Below are 16,950 nucleotides of genomic sequence, written 5' to 3' on the forward strand. Positions count from 1 at the left end.
AGAGAATTTTCCTTTTTGGGTGAACTATCCCTTAAAGTGTGGCTTATTGTCCAAATCCTTTTTGGGGCCACCATAAGATTTCTAGGTCAAGGTTAAATATCAAACATTGAAAGAGTATCATCAGTTTTCCTAAATGGCAAGAGTAAATTATACAAGATCAAGCAAGACACAACATTACACAAAGGAAATAATATCCACAGCATAAAAACTTTTCTAGTGGACCATGAAATCAAAGTATTGGTGGTATAAAAAACAATCACTACATCACTCACAACAAAACCTAGACCACATGAGAGATGCCTCCAAACTGTAAAGAAGGAAAGCCAGATGACTTCACAGCAGGAGTAGCAACTGTTCACAATGACATGAGATGAAAATAACATTGTGATAATTTTAGTTAGGTCTGAGTACTGGGCTGGGGCAGACTGGAAAAGTATCTTTGCAAGTGATTGACTTAGCCTGGTGTTGCAATAGCAGAATAGCTCCTAAAATAGCTGGCTGGCACTCATGCTTCCATGGGAGCCGGACAGGGTCAGCTGTTACTAGAACAGAAGTGGCCACAGGCTTGCTGACACATACAGAGGACACAAATGGCCGATGGACCAGTCACAGTCATTACTGAGCTAAGTAATAAAACAATACAGAGGGATCTGAGTTAAGCGTAGAACAGGGAGAAGGAGCACTGAATGGTGGTGAGTCCATGTTTACACATTTTTAAATGATTGTGCTTGCAGAATATTGCATCAAGTCACGTGAGGTCTAAGGAGAATTTCCCATAAAATGTTTATTATAGCAAACCACGGCTGTGTGACCCGGGACATGGGATTTCCAGAATTTGATTATTCATTTTCGTGTTAAAAAACAGGCTGTTTACAAAAAAAGGCTTAACCTTAACATTTTACTTTGGTTGGTACATTGGTAATCAGTAAATAAATAAGTGTTTGTTAATGTTCAACTCATTATCATGCAGAAATTTTGTTATGGGAGGTTGTTTTTTGATTACTTCGCCTTACCTCCCCAGTTTTAAACTGTGTCGAAAAGGCCTCTCTTGTATTCTTAATCAATAACTACAGGAATTTTCATAATTTTGTGTTTGAGGTCATCTAGACAGAAAAACATTACAATTTAGCCAATGATTATAGAACCAAAAAAAAAACAAAAAAAAATCATTCTGATACCTTAATCTAATAATATGCAACTGTGTGATTTAAAGCAGATGCATACACTAACTAAATGTGTTTACTACATCAACAAATTGACCCAGGTAGTTATAGACTAGAGTTTTAGTTCTGTATTGTTCTGTATTCAGTCTGTATTCTTCATCACTCTCACACAACAGCCTTAGTTGCATTTTATTTCACCAGCCTGAAGCAAGACACATACACTTCCACAATATTTTGCCCTTGAAAGTGAAACTTGATATTAGTCCCCTCCGCTCATTCAACCACTTACTGTATGTGTGCGTAACGGCTCTTCGTTCTTAACTTGAAATCCCATAGGTATCTGACTGTGTCACAGGCAGTCAGATGTTATCCCACCCTGAGTACACTGATGACATGCATTCATAGCTGTCCCCATTACTTTAATGAGAGCTGACAGAGCAATAAACAACCATCACCATTTAAAAAAAAAAAAAAGAAAAAAAAAGGCAAACATTCAACAGTAAAACAAGTTTAACATTAAAGTCACATTAATGTGAATTGCCGTTTGCAGCCCAAGAATCTTCATAATGTGATGTATTTCCCATTTAAACAAATATTCAACAAGAAAATGTAATACGGGATTTGATTTTATTAATCAGTAATTGATTGGATTGCAAAAGTGGGAGTTACAAAATGAATGAGATTTTGCTAAAACAATACTATTTTTAAATGGCTTTTAAAGGCATATTCAATACAAGTAAAATTCAGTCGACAGCATTGGTGGCATAATATTGATTACCACAAATATGTATTTTGACTCGTCCCCCTTTTTTATTTTAAAAAAAAGCCCAAATCTGGGTTACAATGAGGCACTTACAATAAAGTGAATGGGGCCAATCCGTAAATGTCAAAATACTCAGTATTTCAAAAGTATAGCCACAAGACATAAACAATATGTTTGTTAACATGATTTCAGTGTAATAAAAGCGCTTACTAACCTTTTCTGTGTAAAGTTATATCCAATTTTACAACTTTGTTGCCATGACGATGTCATGCTGTAAACCCTAAAATGACTGTAAAAACGACAATTTAACTTTTCAGCTCAAATAATACAGAAGAATTCATTTAAGGGCTTTTATGAAATATTAAGCTTCACATTTCTGCCTTTAAATTTAAACTTAACCTAAAATTGGCCATATTCGCTTCCATTGTAAATGCCTCACTCTAACCTAGATTTTTGCTGTTTTAAAGAAAAGGACGGATGAGTCTAAATTAATTTTTGTGGTAATCAACATATGCCACAAATGCTGTTGACTGAGCTTAAGTTGTAGTGTACCCAGAATATTCTTTAAATAGCTAGTTGGATATTGGTTAACATTATCCAATTAACCTGCATGGCTTATGTGACATTAGCAGAAAAAAAAAGTTGTTTCAAAGGAAGAGCCATTTAATACATTTTTATTAGTGGTTATGAAGACAAGCAAGTGTTTCTTTGGAATAACAGGCACCAATGAAATGTTCACAATGAGACCAGGAACATATATTAAGAAAACAAACAGGGTCAATTTTGATTTCATGTTGACTTAAATAAAATAATAATAATAAAAGCCTTATCTGAAGTTATCTGAAATATTTGATGTCAGCTTTGTTTAAAAATTCATCAATCAATCAGTCGATTAATGTTGGTAGTCTAGTAACTTTAAATAACGCCTATTATGTCTGTAGTCTATTAAGTGACTTTGCAAGTCATTTTAACAATTTATAGATAAGTCTAGGCTTATAAAAATTGAATTTAACAAACGTTATGGTATATACAACAATAACATTGAACAATGGTCAATGCTGCTTAAAAAACTGATTGTATATTAGAATGATGGACAATATGACTCTCATATTTAAGGCTATGAATGGAGATGACTTGAGGTTGTTATGGGCAGACTTTACAACATCCTAATTTGCAGTTAAATCTAAATGCCCTGCAGGAAGCTTGGTGAGTCATGGATAAGGTCTCTGGCAAAACTAACAAACAATATCGACCAATCGCATGACTGCTCACCTCCCACTGAAAAACAAACTCTTTCTCTTAAATAAAACTAATTTCTGACAGTTTAGTATGTCTTTTGTACCCCCTGAGGTCTAGGTCATGGGCCTCAGTTATAAAAGCACAGATGCTGACCTTGATTTTATTTCTTCTTTAAGTTTGAGTCACAATAACTATATCCAGGTTCCGATATTTCTGCTGTGTTACAGAGGATAAAAGAAGGTCGGTTGCAGACTTCAGAGACAGCTCGGCTCTCTACGTACAGGAGAAATCCTCTATTTCCGTCAAAGCTTTGTCGGCACTATATCTGTCAAAAGTGGCAACTGCAGAGCCTCCAGGAAACCCTCTTAAAACCAGTTAGTACTTGTAGCTGCTTTTATTCCTAATGATACATGTGGTGAACTTTGGGGTCAGGGGGATGAGTCGGGGTAAGACAGGGAGCAGAAACAACATGCTGTTAAATGAATGTTCACAATGTGAATGTTTTTAGCTACAAGTTCAAGGACCATGTGGATATAAATAATAATTTCTTAAATAAATTTTTCAACTGGCTATAGTAAGACACCTTTTAATGAAGTTAATGAAATCAGTTACGCTTTATTTTCTGGTCATATAGGCACAGCTGAAAAGAGAATTGTGTCCTTTTTATTCAGTAATTATTTCCTTTAAAACTGTGCTTGAAGGAACAGGATCCCACTTCTCCAACTGGTAAAAGGCCAAATCCAAGCAAGGTAAGAAAACTGTATTGCTTAGTTTCTGATATATATTGTAGTACAATAATAAAACTCATTTGGCATAGCCTCCAGACTAACTGCTACCATCAACCCTGCTGTGAACTTTGGAAGGAATGGCTTGGTCATGTATGTGGAGGTGCTGCGCTTTGTTCAAAATTAAGTGAATTATATCATGTTTCGCACCTTATTCTTGAAAATATCCTTGTTTTGTTCCAAAACCTTAACATTTTGTTTGTGACTTTTTTTGTAATATCATGCACCATAAGTTATCTTAGTTATGGTAATCATGAATTCTGTTGGTGGACGTTATTATTGAACTTTTTGAGTTTGAATAACCACATATTTGCAGCATAGAACACACATTTATCATGAATATCTTAATTTGTCTTTGCACTCAGAACACTTCAAACAAAATATTGACATGAACTCTAATGTTATTAACTACTTTCAAATGGCTGTATTCAGACTGCTGAAATTAATAACCATTATTTGGCAAAAACAAAAACACTGGTTTTCTTTGGCATGCGTTTTGGCTTCCTTGCAGTTCAACAGGTATGTTTAACAGCTTAACAATTTACAATTGCTTAAATACAGTACATGAACAAACATAAAAATTATACATTTGATATAGTAAGCTAATATGGTTATTCTTAAAAATTTTTACTCTAAGATGGCTGAAGAGGCACAAAACATATCTAAACATGCCATTGCAAATGTAAAGGGTGATGCACCTGAATCAAATCCATCTACACATCAGCTGGAAACCTGCACTGATGAACACAAGAGACCCTTTACCTCACCACCCCCATCAAGAGAAGCAATGTCCAATTTGCACCAACGGCGACAGAAATGTGAGCTTAAACGCCTGCTAAAACACACGTGTCCTGAGTTAAAAACAGTGGATAGCATGGTAGAGGAGGAGCTGGCTGATATTCTGAACCCCGACCCAGCTGAAGACACTGGATACCAGGGTGAGGTCCAGTCCAGATGCTGGCAATTTGAGAACCACGCAATCGACACAGTCGATTTCCATGGCCAAAAAGAACAACAGATGAAGAGGGATTTTCAAGACAATAACGTCAAGAGAACCTCTGGCTTATTTAAACAACTTTTGTCTGGCTCTCACAATGAAGAGGGCAAACCACAACCATTCTTTCAGTCCAGAATTGAACCAATCGAATCAGAGGAAGTGATATCAGAGGAGGTCATCAAAGTAGATGTTAAAGCCACACGTAGGATGTTTGAAACTCAACCTATGGACACTCAGAGAGATAGTCTGGAGAGTCCTTGTCCAATAAGAAATGTTGCGATTGAGGAGAAATGTGTGTCAAATCAGAAACCGACGAATGACACTTGCGACTACAATGACAGTAATAGAACAAAACCATCAGACATCCAACAAAACAGTGATATGAATCTCTCAGAAACAAATGAGGTATTTGTGGGTATATCTAGAGCCAAACAAGTCTTTGAAAACAGATCACATAACAAAAAGGATCTCTCTTCAACAAATGATTGCTTTAGCAAAGAGGAAGAAATGCTGAAGGCCAATGTAAGAAGCCGAGCCCAAATGTTTGAATCGACTCCACTTGATAAGATCAATCAGCAAACCAAAGAAGAATCAGATACTATGTTGGAGAACATGGAAGAGACTCTCATTTCTTTATATAACTTCAACATCATTCATTCTGAAGGAACCCTTCTTGAAGCTAATGAAACTGGACATGTCAAGAAAGCAACATATAATTTCATCCAAGATATAAAACCTGAAATTCATGACGAAGAGATAGCAACTGGAAGTATAAAGAGCATCATGCTTCAGATGCTGCCAGGAACAAACCTGGACCCAGTTGTAACCTTCTTAAAAGAGGACAATCAGGGCAATGTGGAGATTCATAAAGTAGATGTTCCCACTCACCAACTTCCATTCACTGTACATCAAGATAAAGACTGCAGAACTGCAAATGTGGTGCAGATCACTGAAGATCTACTCAATCAAGAGGATCACCTGAGAAAAGGTGTTTTAATACAAGAAGGTGCCACAGGAATAAGAGAGATGGCAGTTTATGCTCTCTTCAGCCACAGTGAAGTGGTCAAGTTTGGCCAAATGGAATGTGAATCCATTTCTTCTTGTGAAAAGAAAATTCCAGAGCCTGAAAAGGCTGATCTCAAGACAGACTTCAGTTGCACATCAGGTGCTATGCAGGAAAATGCTTTAGCAATTAATGTGGATACAAACAGAACTAGAAATGTGCAGCTATTCCAAAGCTGCATTGAGAAAGGAGAACCTGAACATCTGAAATATCTACAGAAAGCATCATCAGAAGAAGATTTAAGTGTTTCTCATGTAGAAGGAGATAAAACAATTGAGAATATGCCAGGTAATGTAAAAAGTATAAAAGCCCTTTTCATCACCACCAATTTGGATGCTACAAACCTAAATCTGCAGCCACCTGAAAACAAGTCGAAAGTGTCACTTAAACAAACTGTGAGGACATTTGAAAATAAAAAGATTGAAGAACCAAACCAGACAAAGGCTGAAAAATGTGGATATAATATGCAACCAGAAATAATCCTACAAGATCAAGACATGAAATATATTTGCAAAGGAAACATGAATGATGGAGCTGTTCTTCAAGCAGAGCTGGTGGATGCCGTAGAAGATGACAAGTTACTGAATCTACAAACAGCCATTATGAATCTTCATCAGGCAACAATGGAGGCAAAAGCTCTTCAGCAGAGTGTGCAAGCAAAACATCAACCTGCTTCTCAAACCAACCAAATCCAACAGATCATTGATCCTGGTTCAGTGAGCCAAGAGACTATGAACAAAGACAGTAATGTAAGTGTGAATGAAGAGTCCTCACAGATTACCAAAAATGAAGAAGAAAAAGAAAATAAGGGGGAGGTAATGAGAGGTAGCATACAAGCAGCTCTTGATTCTTTAGGGAAGTCCAACTTTAATGTCACAAAAGGGGATTTTAGAGCTGTAATGATTTACAGGAATGCTGGGAAAGGATATGCAGGACTCAAGAAGGAGACAGATGTAAAATCTCTTAAACAACCAAGTGGTAGGACAATTGACTTAGAGGAAAATAAGTCATCAGCTTCTTCTCCTGAGCCTCATGCTGAACAGGAGGCTCTAAAAGCACCAAGGGAGGGAGATGAAACAGGCCCTTGTCAAAGGTCCCCTGAAAACAAACCAGTCATATGTTCCCCCATGATAAACCAAGTGCATGGCTCCACAGATACTCCTCTTAAGAATCGTAAAAACCCCATTGGACCTAAGCCAGCTATCCCACCTAAACCAGATCATTTAAAGCCAAACGCAAATGCAGGTGTTGCTCTTGGTTATGAAACCAATGCAGACCATCTCAACAATGGCCAAGTCATTGCTACCTGTTCAAAACTGCCTAATGAGGACATTAAAGAACCTTCATCTCCAAAACCATGCCCAAACTCAATGTCTTATAAAGATGTCCTCTGTAAAAATGTACAGAACTCTGGTGAGGCCAATGAATTTGATGCTTCCACACAATCAAAGCTCAATTTCATGAATGCAGTTGAAGAAACTCCAAAGAGCTCTGTAGAAAGTCTGCAGAGCATGAATGAATCTTCAACATTTCATACAACTATTCAAAACTTTAGGGTGAAGGTAGGTGGATCAGTGCCACCAGTGAAACCTAAAAGAATAAAAATGGCTAAAGATCAAGCAAAGAATATTGCAGAGAATACCAATAACAATACTGCTGTTTTGCAAGCTGAAATCAACAATAGCTTCTCATGTGACACCTACAAAATAGACTATAACAACTGTCAAGGAAGTAACGATAAATGTGATGACCAACAAAAGAGTGGGGTAGTCTTGAGAGAAAAGAAAATGAGGAGAGAGACTGAGGATGAACGGAGGCAAAGACTCTCAGTCCACATGGATGAAATCATGAAAGGAAATGTTGTGGCCGTCATGGAGATCTTCGACAAGCTGAAAATGCAAGAGGAACTAAAGAGCATACTCTCCAAAGTGGAGGAAATCGAGGAAGACACCAATGAAGTAGACGTGAGCTCTCTTAGAAACATTTTTGAGAGCGTACCAGATTGGGTTGTACCACGAGAAAAGAAAGCAGAGCCAAAGATCGTCCAAATGGAACAGAGAAGAGAAAGGCCAAGTGAACCTGAGATGCTCTCATCCATGGAAGTGGCATTTGAGGATCTAGAGAAAGCTGGTGTTGAGATAATCCATTTAAAAGAGCAAACACTTGCGAGACTTATGGATATAGAGGAGGCCATCAAAAAGGCCCTTTACTCAGTATCAACTCTGAAATCTGACTCTGACATTGTAGGACTCTCTGGGCTCTTCAGGGAGTCCATGGTTACAGTGCAAGGCTCACCTCCTTCAGGTAATATCAGGAAAATCAGCATTGGGTCAAGCAAATCACCAAAAGCCCAAAACCAGAATGGTCTTGGAACTCTTAGGAGGGGTGTACCTGGACAATCTACAAAACAAGAGCAGAACTCAAATCCAGAGCATTTTATTCCAACTACTAAACAGAAATCTATATCTCCAGTGTCTCCTTCATTCATTTCCATTCAGTCTGCAGCAAGGAAGTCTTCAGAGACACCAGTGCATTCAACATCTCAGAAAGCAGACCCAAAGGAAGAGGCAAAGCCCCAGTGTTGCTGTAATGTGGCTACAGACCGCAGGCAATGTTCTGTCACAAAGGAGCCCTCCTTCAGTCCTGCTAATCAAAGACGGCAGGTCAGTGTGCTGGAAGTGCAAACAGTCCCTGAGGGAGAGAAAGTCATCGGCACTAAAACAATCAGTGAGAACTATGAGAGGACGGACTGCTTTGGCAATAAGTTCTACTCCTCCAAAACCTCCACAGTCGTGACAACTCAACCTGAAACCAGAACGACTTCTAAAAAGTTTATAATGAGTAGTCAGCCACGTCAGAAATGGTCACATACCCAAGAATCAACACATCTTTAATCAAAGAGGACTGACCCTCACTGTAAATGTGGGAGTATGATGTAGGAAATGTATTTCTGTTTTAGGTGAAAGTAAAAAAAAAAAAAAAAAAAAAAAAAAAAAAAGATCTAATATAATAGCTTCTGCAACTTAAAATAATTAATATGTGTACATTTTCGCTTGTTCTTTCTAAGTTTTTCATTATTCATAGTTGCCTGGAAGATCCTTGTTAGTATTTTAGTATGATTACATATAATAATAAAAATTATGATTTCCTTGGTGGGTTGAAGCCTATGAATGTCAAACATGAAATACAATTGACATTTCTATCAGTTTTATCAAAAAATAATAATAATAATGGGAACTATAGGCCTGGCTTGGTACATATAAATCACAGTAAACAAGTTGTTTGTGATATTTAACTGAATCAAGAGAAACATCCAATAAGAGAATCTGGCAAAACTTTATTCATTATTTTGTTCATTAATAAACATTATTAGAAAATCGTTGTTTCATGTACATTTATATATGAATATGAATAAAAATATATGAATCAATGACTTTTGAATGTATATTATTGTCTGTTTTAATGCACATTAATAACCTGTTGTGCATTATATAATTAATGTTTGTTAATGTTTGTTATAGTTATTCATTTATTATGTGGTGTTGCTTAAAATAAATGTTTTTATACATCTTCAAGAAAAAACAAAACAAAAACAAAATATTTTTGTCTTCATAATTCATGACAGTTACCTTAATTATCTATGGCAGTGTCTTCCAAAAGCCCATGCTGCTTTAAAAAAATAAAATAAACATCCTAATGATTAAGTCGTTCTTTACCTGCAGTCTTTGTACTGTGGTGTGTTAACCTTTAATGTAACTGTAGTTCCAGCCAGCAGCTCAGGAAACATGCTCAGCCTGTTTGAGACCAGTTTACCCAATGGAAAGAATGGCAGCTGACAAACTAATTTTTCACAAAAACCTGTTTCTACTGCTAAAAGAAGCTGAGGTAAGCTGATAATGAAAATCACTTACTTTAAGAAAACAGATGTGAATTACTTCTATAATACTATACTATATTTGTGGAAAAGCCTGTACTGAATAATTATCTATCAGTTATTTGTTAAGAGGTACCACTAGTATACTGCAGCTAGACTATGTTAAAACAGCAAAATATTCATTTGGAAATGCTGAAGTTACAGTTCTGCCCTAGATTTTAGACTTTGCCTCTTTAAACTGCTGACACTGCAGTTGTTACTTGTTAATTTACAAATATGATACATATTAATTTGGTTTGTATAGCTCACAGATCCTAAGCATAAAAACATAACATTACTGAAGGATTTTTTGCTTGGTTTTAGTCTACAAAGCTATGCACCTCTCTATGGGGAATTCTACTGTGTTTTCCACTATCAGCAGTTGTTCAGACGGAAGGGCAACTATGATGAGGGCTTCGGTCGTCAACAACATGAAGTCCGTTGGCTACAGAGGAATGGCACTGACATCATTTAGAGCCACTGAACAAGTATATGGTCCATAGTCTTGACATGGCAGATGGTCAGATGTTAGCAAATGTGAATGATTTTCTTTTTTTTTTTCTTTTTATGATTGTGTAACATTTTAATCAAATTCAAAGATTTAACATCAACATAACAGGTGATTTCATAAAACAGTTCAGATCTATAAATTAGTATCAAATATACCCTGATGATGGAGTGTATTATAGCATCAGTTCTAGGCAATATTCTACTTAAAGTACAGGTTTTAATCAAAACATATTAAATATCTGGTTGCATGTATCTTAATACAGTAATTTTGAAACAAATGTACAAAAACAGAATGGTTGTCTAAAATAAAATGCCATTTCACTATTTTAATTACTGGATGAGTTTAAATAAATGATATAATACAATAAGAAAAACAAAGGTTTTCCAGATAATTAAACTTTTTCTCTAACAGCTGACCATCTGAAAACAGTTGTTGGAGTGTTGGCGAAACAGAATCCTGTATAGTGTTTAATCACGAGTATATCACTTTTCACTACATTTTAAATTAAGGATAAAATACAAAAATAATAAAAATTCATTTTAATCAACAATACATAAACATTTTTCCTGAAACATCAAAAGTAAACTGTCACTGTTTATCTTCCACAGGTCATTCGCACACATTATTAAAAATATATGAAACAAAAACCCTAAAACCACTAGCTTATCCAACTTCATTTCAAATACAAGTATAAATCTCATAATTTTGTGCACTTAAGAGCCATCTCCTGTTCCTGATTCAGTCCATTTTCAATGCTTGCCTTCTCTGAGTTCCTGCAGATGAAAAATGAAGAAAACAACAGCTTTTACAAGTGATCAGAATTCAGAACAACCCTTTTCTTTTATCTCAATCTTATAAAATATATATATATTATTTATCTCTTAAGCATTCCTGTATCTCAACTGGTAAAGCATGTCACTAGCAACGTTAAGGTTATGGGTTCGATTCGGAATGCATATACTGATTAAATGCACTGTATATCTTGAATGCACTGTATGTTGCTTTGGATACAAGCATATGCCAAATGCATAATATACTATATGTCAAATGTTTTTTATGCATTTTAATGAAAGAACTGTGTCATGTTTAGTTGAAATGTCTGTCATACACAATGTAGACAATAATTAATGTATATACGCACATGCTTTCATCCATGTGGACGTCAGTGTGGTCCTGAAGTTCAGTGTTTAAAGTCTCTGGGAGCATGAAGGTCAGGGCTCCGCCAAGAAAAGGAAGAGACCCGTATATGACCATTGGAATGGCTGGGTGATACACGTTCAACAAGCCAATCAGAGGCGCCAGAATACCAGCTACTCGTGCACACATTGAGTTGAGTCCCACCCCATTTTGCCTACATCAGATAGTTTAAAAACCAGGAGGTAGAAAGCAAAGTAAGAGAGCTCTTTTAGAATGTCTAATTCAAAATGGTAAGTGTAGTCATTGATAAATGTGGAGGTTGTTTAAGCAAGTGAATACCTCACAATGGTTGGGTACAGCTCAGCAGTGTACACATAAACTATGGTGAATGCAGCAGCAAGGGAGAACTTGCCAACCACTGCGATAACTGTCACAACCACAGGGTAATCTGGAAAAAAAAAAATTTTTTTTTTATAACAAATAATCTTAAGAAGTACAACTGTAATAAATAATTATTTTACAGTGGCCCCAAAAAGTTGGACTTGTAAACCACAATTACAGATTAACCTCATTGCATTAGATACAAAATATCAAACCATCATTTCTGGCTTCTGCAAAGAAATGATGCAAGACATTTTCTCAGAACTAACTTATCTTTTCTTACCCATTTTGGTACATTTTATAACTAGTTCAAAAAGTACTTTTTGGTACTTTACATACAGTTCTCAAAATTTTTACACAGGTGTTCAAGTAGAGAATCCACATGCATTTTCTTTGCTAAATTGGACAAACCCTCCAGAGTACAATTCCTACTTTAACAATGAAACAGGACTCTGAACTCGGATACCTGCTGGTATGGCTGGAATCACAAGGCAGGCAGTGCCTCCAAGAAGCAGCACAGCACTCTGGCAGATCCTCCTTCCAAAGCGCTGAATAAGAGGAAAGCAGCTCAGGCGGGCAGGAAGCTCTGCAATGCCAAAGATGAGTTGAGTCAGGTAAATGTCCACTCCGAAGTTCCCCACGTTCAAACTGACTCCATAGTAAACCAGGCTCGTCACAAACCTGGCAGTGCAGAAGACAACAAATACCTGATGGTCGTTCTTATGTATAAAAAATAAAATAATAAAAAAAGACCTATTCATGTTTTGTTGCATTTAGGGATGTTTGCACAGATCAATTTAGTTACAAATTGGGATGTTCTTTATGCACAATGTCAATGTAAATCCAATGTAGGATTTATTATGTATTGTCAATAATGTTTTTTGACTGTTTGTGTGTGTGTTGTGCTACTGGGTTTGAAAGAATCCTTCTTTGGCCATCTTTATTGCACCTAGATATTTTTTTAATTTAGAACTCACCACATATAGCACATGATAAGAGCTCTCTTTCTCAGGTAACCCACTCGGAACAGATCCAGCATGGTGCCTGTTTGGGCTGTGTTCTCTGCCTCCATCTGATAAGACATCCTTTCATGTTAATTCATCATTTAAAAAGCTACTTCATGTTTTGTACTTTTTAGGGATTTTAGATGTACAGTATGTAAGATATCTGATAAGGAGGATATAGGGGAGACCGGGTCTAGCTGTCACACAAAGAAGGTTTTGAATTAGTAATTCAGTAATTCAAGTCCAATTACACAAATGTGTTTTTTTTTTTTTATGTTTGTTTAAAACACCTAGTTAAAAACAACAACAACAACTTTTGTGAATTCTAACCTCAAAACTAAAATTCCAATATCATGGTATTTTTTACTATAGCTGTTGGATAAACACATGAATGAGTGCTTTACATTTACATACATTCAGGTAAGGGTCAACTATATAATGAAGGTGGATTTTAACTAAAAGGATGAACTGTGTTCTCAGGACAAGGATATTTTTCATAAAAGTTGACGCAAGTTGTCACATGTGCTTTAAATATGATACATTTTACAATTGATTGTGTTTCACAATTTTAAAAATAATAATTTTAAGAATCACACATTTAAATTTCATAACAAAATTCGATCAAATTCAATTGAGTAATCTTTAACAAAATAAAATATAAAAAACTAAATATTTTAAGTTTTATTAATTTCTTTTTTTAATTACACTATTCAGTTTGATGGAGTGTAACTTTTCTCAAAAGGTCAATGTATTCGAAGAACTCTCTTTTTTCCTGGGCAATAATAGTGGAAATTCTCAATATACGTATAGCGTCAAGGTATGTCTCTATACAGAAATTAACTTATAAACCTATTCTGAAAATATTTACTGGAGTAAAAAGTGTGACAACTATCCCCATTTCCCCCAGTTTTAGTAAGTCTATGGGTGTGAATTTGATCTTTTGCAGTTTTGATCAGCACTTCTCTGTGACCAGATTAAGTTTGGCTATTAATGTTTCTATCAATTTATGAATTAAAAAGTTACCTTGTCAAGCAGATTTTCAGGCACTTTCCTGCCATTGATTCGGGCTGCTTTCAGGATCTCCTTCTTGGCTCTCTCCTGTTTGCCCTGAGTCAGAAGCCATCGAGCTGATTCGGGAAGAATCCTGCCACATACATACACATGAAATTCTGATGTGTCCTGTGTATATGCAGCAATTACTAGATAATATTCTCACATTTTTCCTGGTATAAAGCGCAGTAAACCGTGCTGTGCTGCTCCTTATGTGTCCATCTTGGATACAGAATAACTCTCACCAGTAATAGAAACAGAAAAGCCCAACTGGAGCAGACAGAACCAGCTGTAAAATCCTCCAGTTGCGAATCCCATAGGCCACACCAGACAACAGCATCAAACCAATGGCATAAAAGCAGTGCGTCAAAATGGTAAAAAGGGCTCGCTTAGATGAACCACACCACTCAGAACCTAAAAAATGTGTGAAATATAGTTTACTGAGGAGTAGTTTTGTTGTAGTGAAGCATATTAAAAATAATAATATAATCATGTCAGTAAGCTGCTGAAATCTCAACAGGTCCTGTATGATTTTGATAGTGTTCTGTGCATCAAGAGCATTTGTGTAAAGCCTATGCTTTTTCTATGTATAAAAATGTACAGGCATTAAAAGGATTCACAGGTGTTACCCAGAACAAAAGTGTTGATAGTGATCCCTGATATTGTAGTTCCAACTACAAATCGGAGGGCTATGTAGACATAGATGTTTGGGGCAAATGCTACTCCCACCCCAAACAGAAACTGCAGTAACAATGAAAGCAGAGTGACAAATCGCCGGCCATACCTGTAGAAAGACAACAGTTTAACCAGCACATTTATGAAAGCACTAACGCATAACTCTTTCACTGATTTCAGGTTAGAACGTTTTACAATTAGATAAAAACAACAACAACAACAATAGCAACATATGTTAAAAAGACAGGACCATTATTGATTATAGGGTTTACAAACACACTGAAATTCATGATACTGTAGTGGCCATTATGATCTGTACTTTTTTACCTTCGAAAAACTCTCAAAATGATCAGTTATCATTATATATCTCTTATGTGTATCAGGGATTATACTCTACACGTACTTGTCTGCCATTGGCCCAAACAATAGGGCTCCAATAAGAAGACCAGCCATGTAGATGGACTGAGATGCCTCATTATAAATCTTATTTTCACACACCAGGTCAAACTATGATGAGACAAGAAAACATGACAAAATAAAAACAGCAAACAGAAAAAGAGCAAATGGAAATGATATCATTATGAGTTATTGGCAACACTTTACAATAACTTTCATCAATAAGTCATAAACATTGTAGCATTATATTGTATAATGCATTTATAGAGCCTTAGTTAATGTACATGGAAATAGTTATAAAATGTCAAGAACCCTTCTTAAATGTACATCAACTACTGAGCTGCTTTATATAATTATAGAATTTCATGATGTTTATTAATGATTCAGTGAAAGTTGTTATGAAGAGTATATCAAGATATGGAGAAAAAACTATCCTGAAAGCAGATGGTTTTCATGGTATCTACAGTGTGATGACTAACAAACGGCTATAAAATTAAATGGTTGTATAATGATAAAGACACAGGAGAAAAAAAAAGACACAACATGACACTTTGGGCAACACTGACAGATCATCACAGCCATCATGCAATTTCTTTCTCAACTGTTTTCACACTTTCTGTGAAGTCTATAAGTATTCATAAAAGTTTGTATAAACATTTAAATTGCATTATAAATGAATTCTTAAAGCATTAATGCTTTCATAATGCCTTACAATACACCTTTATGATCAGTTGTATGGTCTCATAAGTAACTGTAAGCACTGTCACAATAAATTGTAATAACTATTCATGATTTTAGGACTACCTTTAAAGAGTGTAATGCATTAAACACATAATAATCAACACCTAATTATATATAAAAATAATGCATTTTTGGTGTAATCAAAGTAGCCTATGATTTATGAAAAACCTAGATATATAAAACGGATTACAAGGAATATATTATAAGGCGTTATAATAACATTTATAAAGAAAACTTCACAATGCAATTTTATATACAGGCTTCATTCAAATGTAACTGTATTTACTTAGATTTACTGGGTACATTTGACAGTAAGTAGTACAGTACCTCAGTTATGAGGGTGCTGCTCCCTTTTGGTGCCTTATAAATCCATCCATCAGTACATGATGTCGTGCTATTTAGTCCATAAGTTTCAATAACTTCGAGATCAAGATCAACAGGTTTGAACATCTTACAGCTCTCATATTCTCCTTTACCGTCCAGAGGAATGGTGATATTCAGCTGTTTGTCCTCTGTCAGGTCGGGGCCCCGCTGTAAGATCCAGCTGGTGTTGCAGTTGTGTGGAAAAGTGATGGCGGTGAAGACCTGACTGAACATGTGAAAAGCTGTGAACAGGTTGGGGAGGCATAGTGCCACAAGCAAGCGCTTCTGAAACGCCCCGAACTCCCCGACGGACGACAGCACCTGCGCGAAGTCTATCATCTTCACTGGGCGATCATCAGCGGCGGCTCGGACTTAAAACACCCTGTCGTGCAATTCACCCGTGCGGGGAGAAATTAATTTTTAAACTTGTCACAGGTCCACGTTCAGGTTCAACATAAACCAGTAAGCGCGCGCTTATCCATGACGCGGCGATGCACATGAGATTAGATAAACCATCGAGATGAAACAGCGAGAAGGAAAGTCAGGATGTTTCAAACTAATAATCATCACTATAAATTATAACGTGCTCTTTCTGTTCCCGTGCAACATGAGGTATTTAATAGCAATAAACTTATTCGAGCAGCTGAATTAAGCTGAGAACAGTTCCTGCAGTGTTTGTGTGGGTTCTTGCAGAGTTGCGAGTGTGAGGGACTTTGGATCATGAGGCTTATACAGCTGAACAGAGCATTCTTTTTGCCAGTTAAGGCGG

The 16,950-nt window shown here is 36.2% G+C and overlaps 2 protein-coding genes across 2 annotated transcripts; one reads left to right on the forward strand and one right to left on the reverse strand.

Annotated features, from left to right (window-relative positions):
• The first annotated feature begins 553 nt into the window (after positions 1-553).
• LOC127434779 (xin actin-binding repeat-containing protein 1-like) lies at positions 554-9,008 on the forward strand. The gene is made up of 4 exons (XM_051687745.1): positions 554-692; positions 3,393-3,539; positions 3,867-3,914; positions 4,588-9,008. Exons 1-4 carry the CDS (start codon positions 687-689, stop codon positions 8,902-8,904), a joined length of 4,518 nt encoding a protein of 1,505 aa, XP_051543705.1. The 5' UTR covers positions 554-686; the 3' UTR covers positions 8,905-9,008.
• Positions 8,979-16,746, reverse strand: slc22a13b (solute carrier family 22 member 13b). Its single transcript, XM_051687752.1, has 10 exons — positions 16,146-16,746; positions 15,085-15,188; positions 14,636-14,790; positions 14,252-14,420; positions 13,980-14,100; positions 12,930-13,024; positions 12,419-12,633; positions 11,911-12,019; positions 11,576-11,785; positions 8,979-11,207 (listed from the first exon to the last, which is right to left on the reverse strand). Exons 1-10 carry the CDS (start codon positions 16,518-16,520, stop codon positions 11,132-11,134), a joined length of 1,629 nt encoding a protein of 542 aa, XP_051543712.1. The 5' UTR covers positions 16,521-16,746; the 3' UTR covers positions 8,979-11,131.
• Between the last annotated feature and the right edge of the window lie 204 nt (positions 16,747-16,950).

This window comes from Myxocyprinus asiaticus, chromosome 44, assembly GCF_019703515.2.
Source record: "Myxocyprinus asiaticus isolate MX2 ecotype Aquarium Trade chromosome 44, UBuf_Myxa_2, whole genome shotgun sequence".
Lineage (NCBI taxonomy): Eukaryota > Metazoa > Chordata > Actinopteri > Cypriniformes > Catostomidae > Myxocyprinus > Myxocyprinus asiaticus.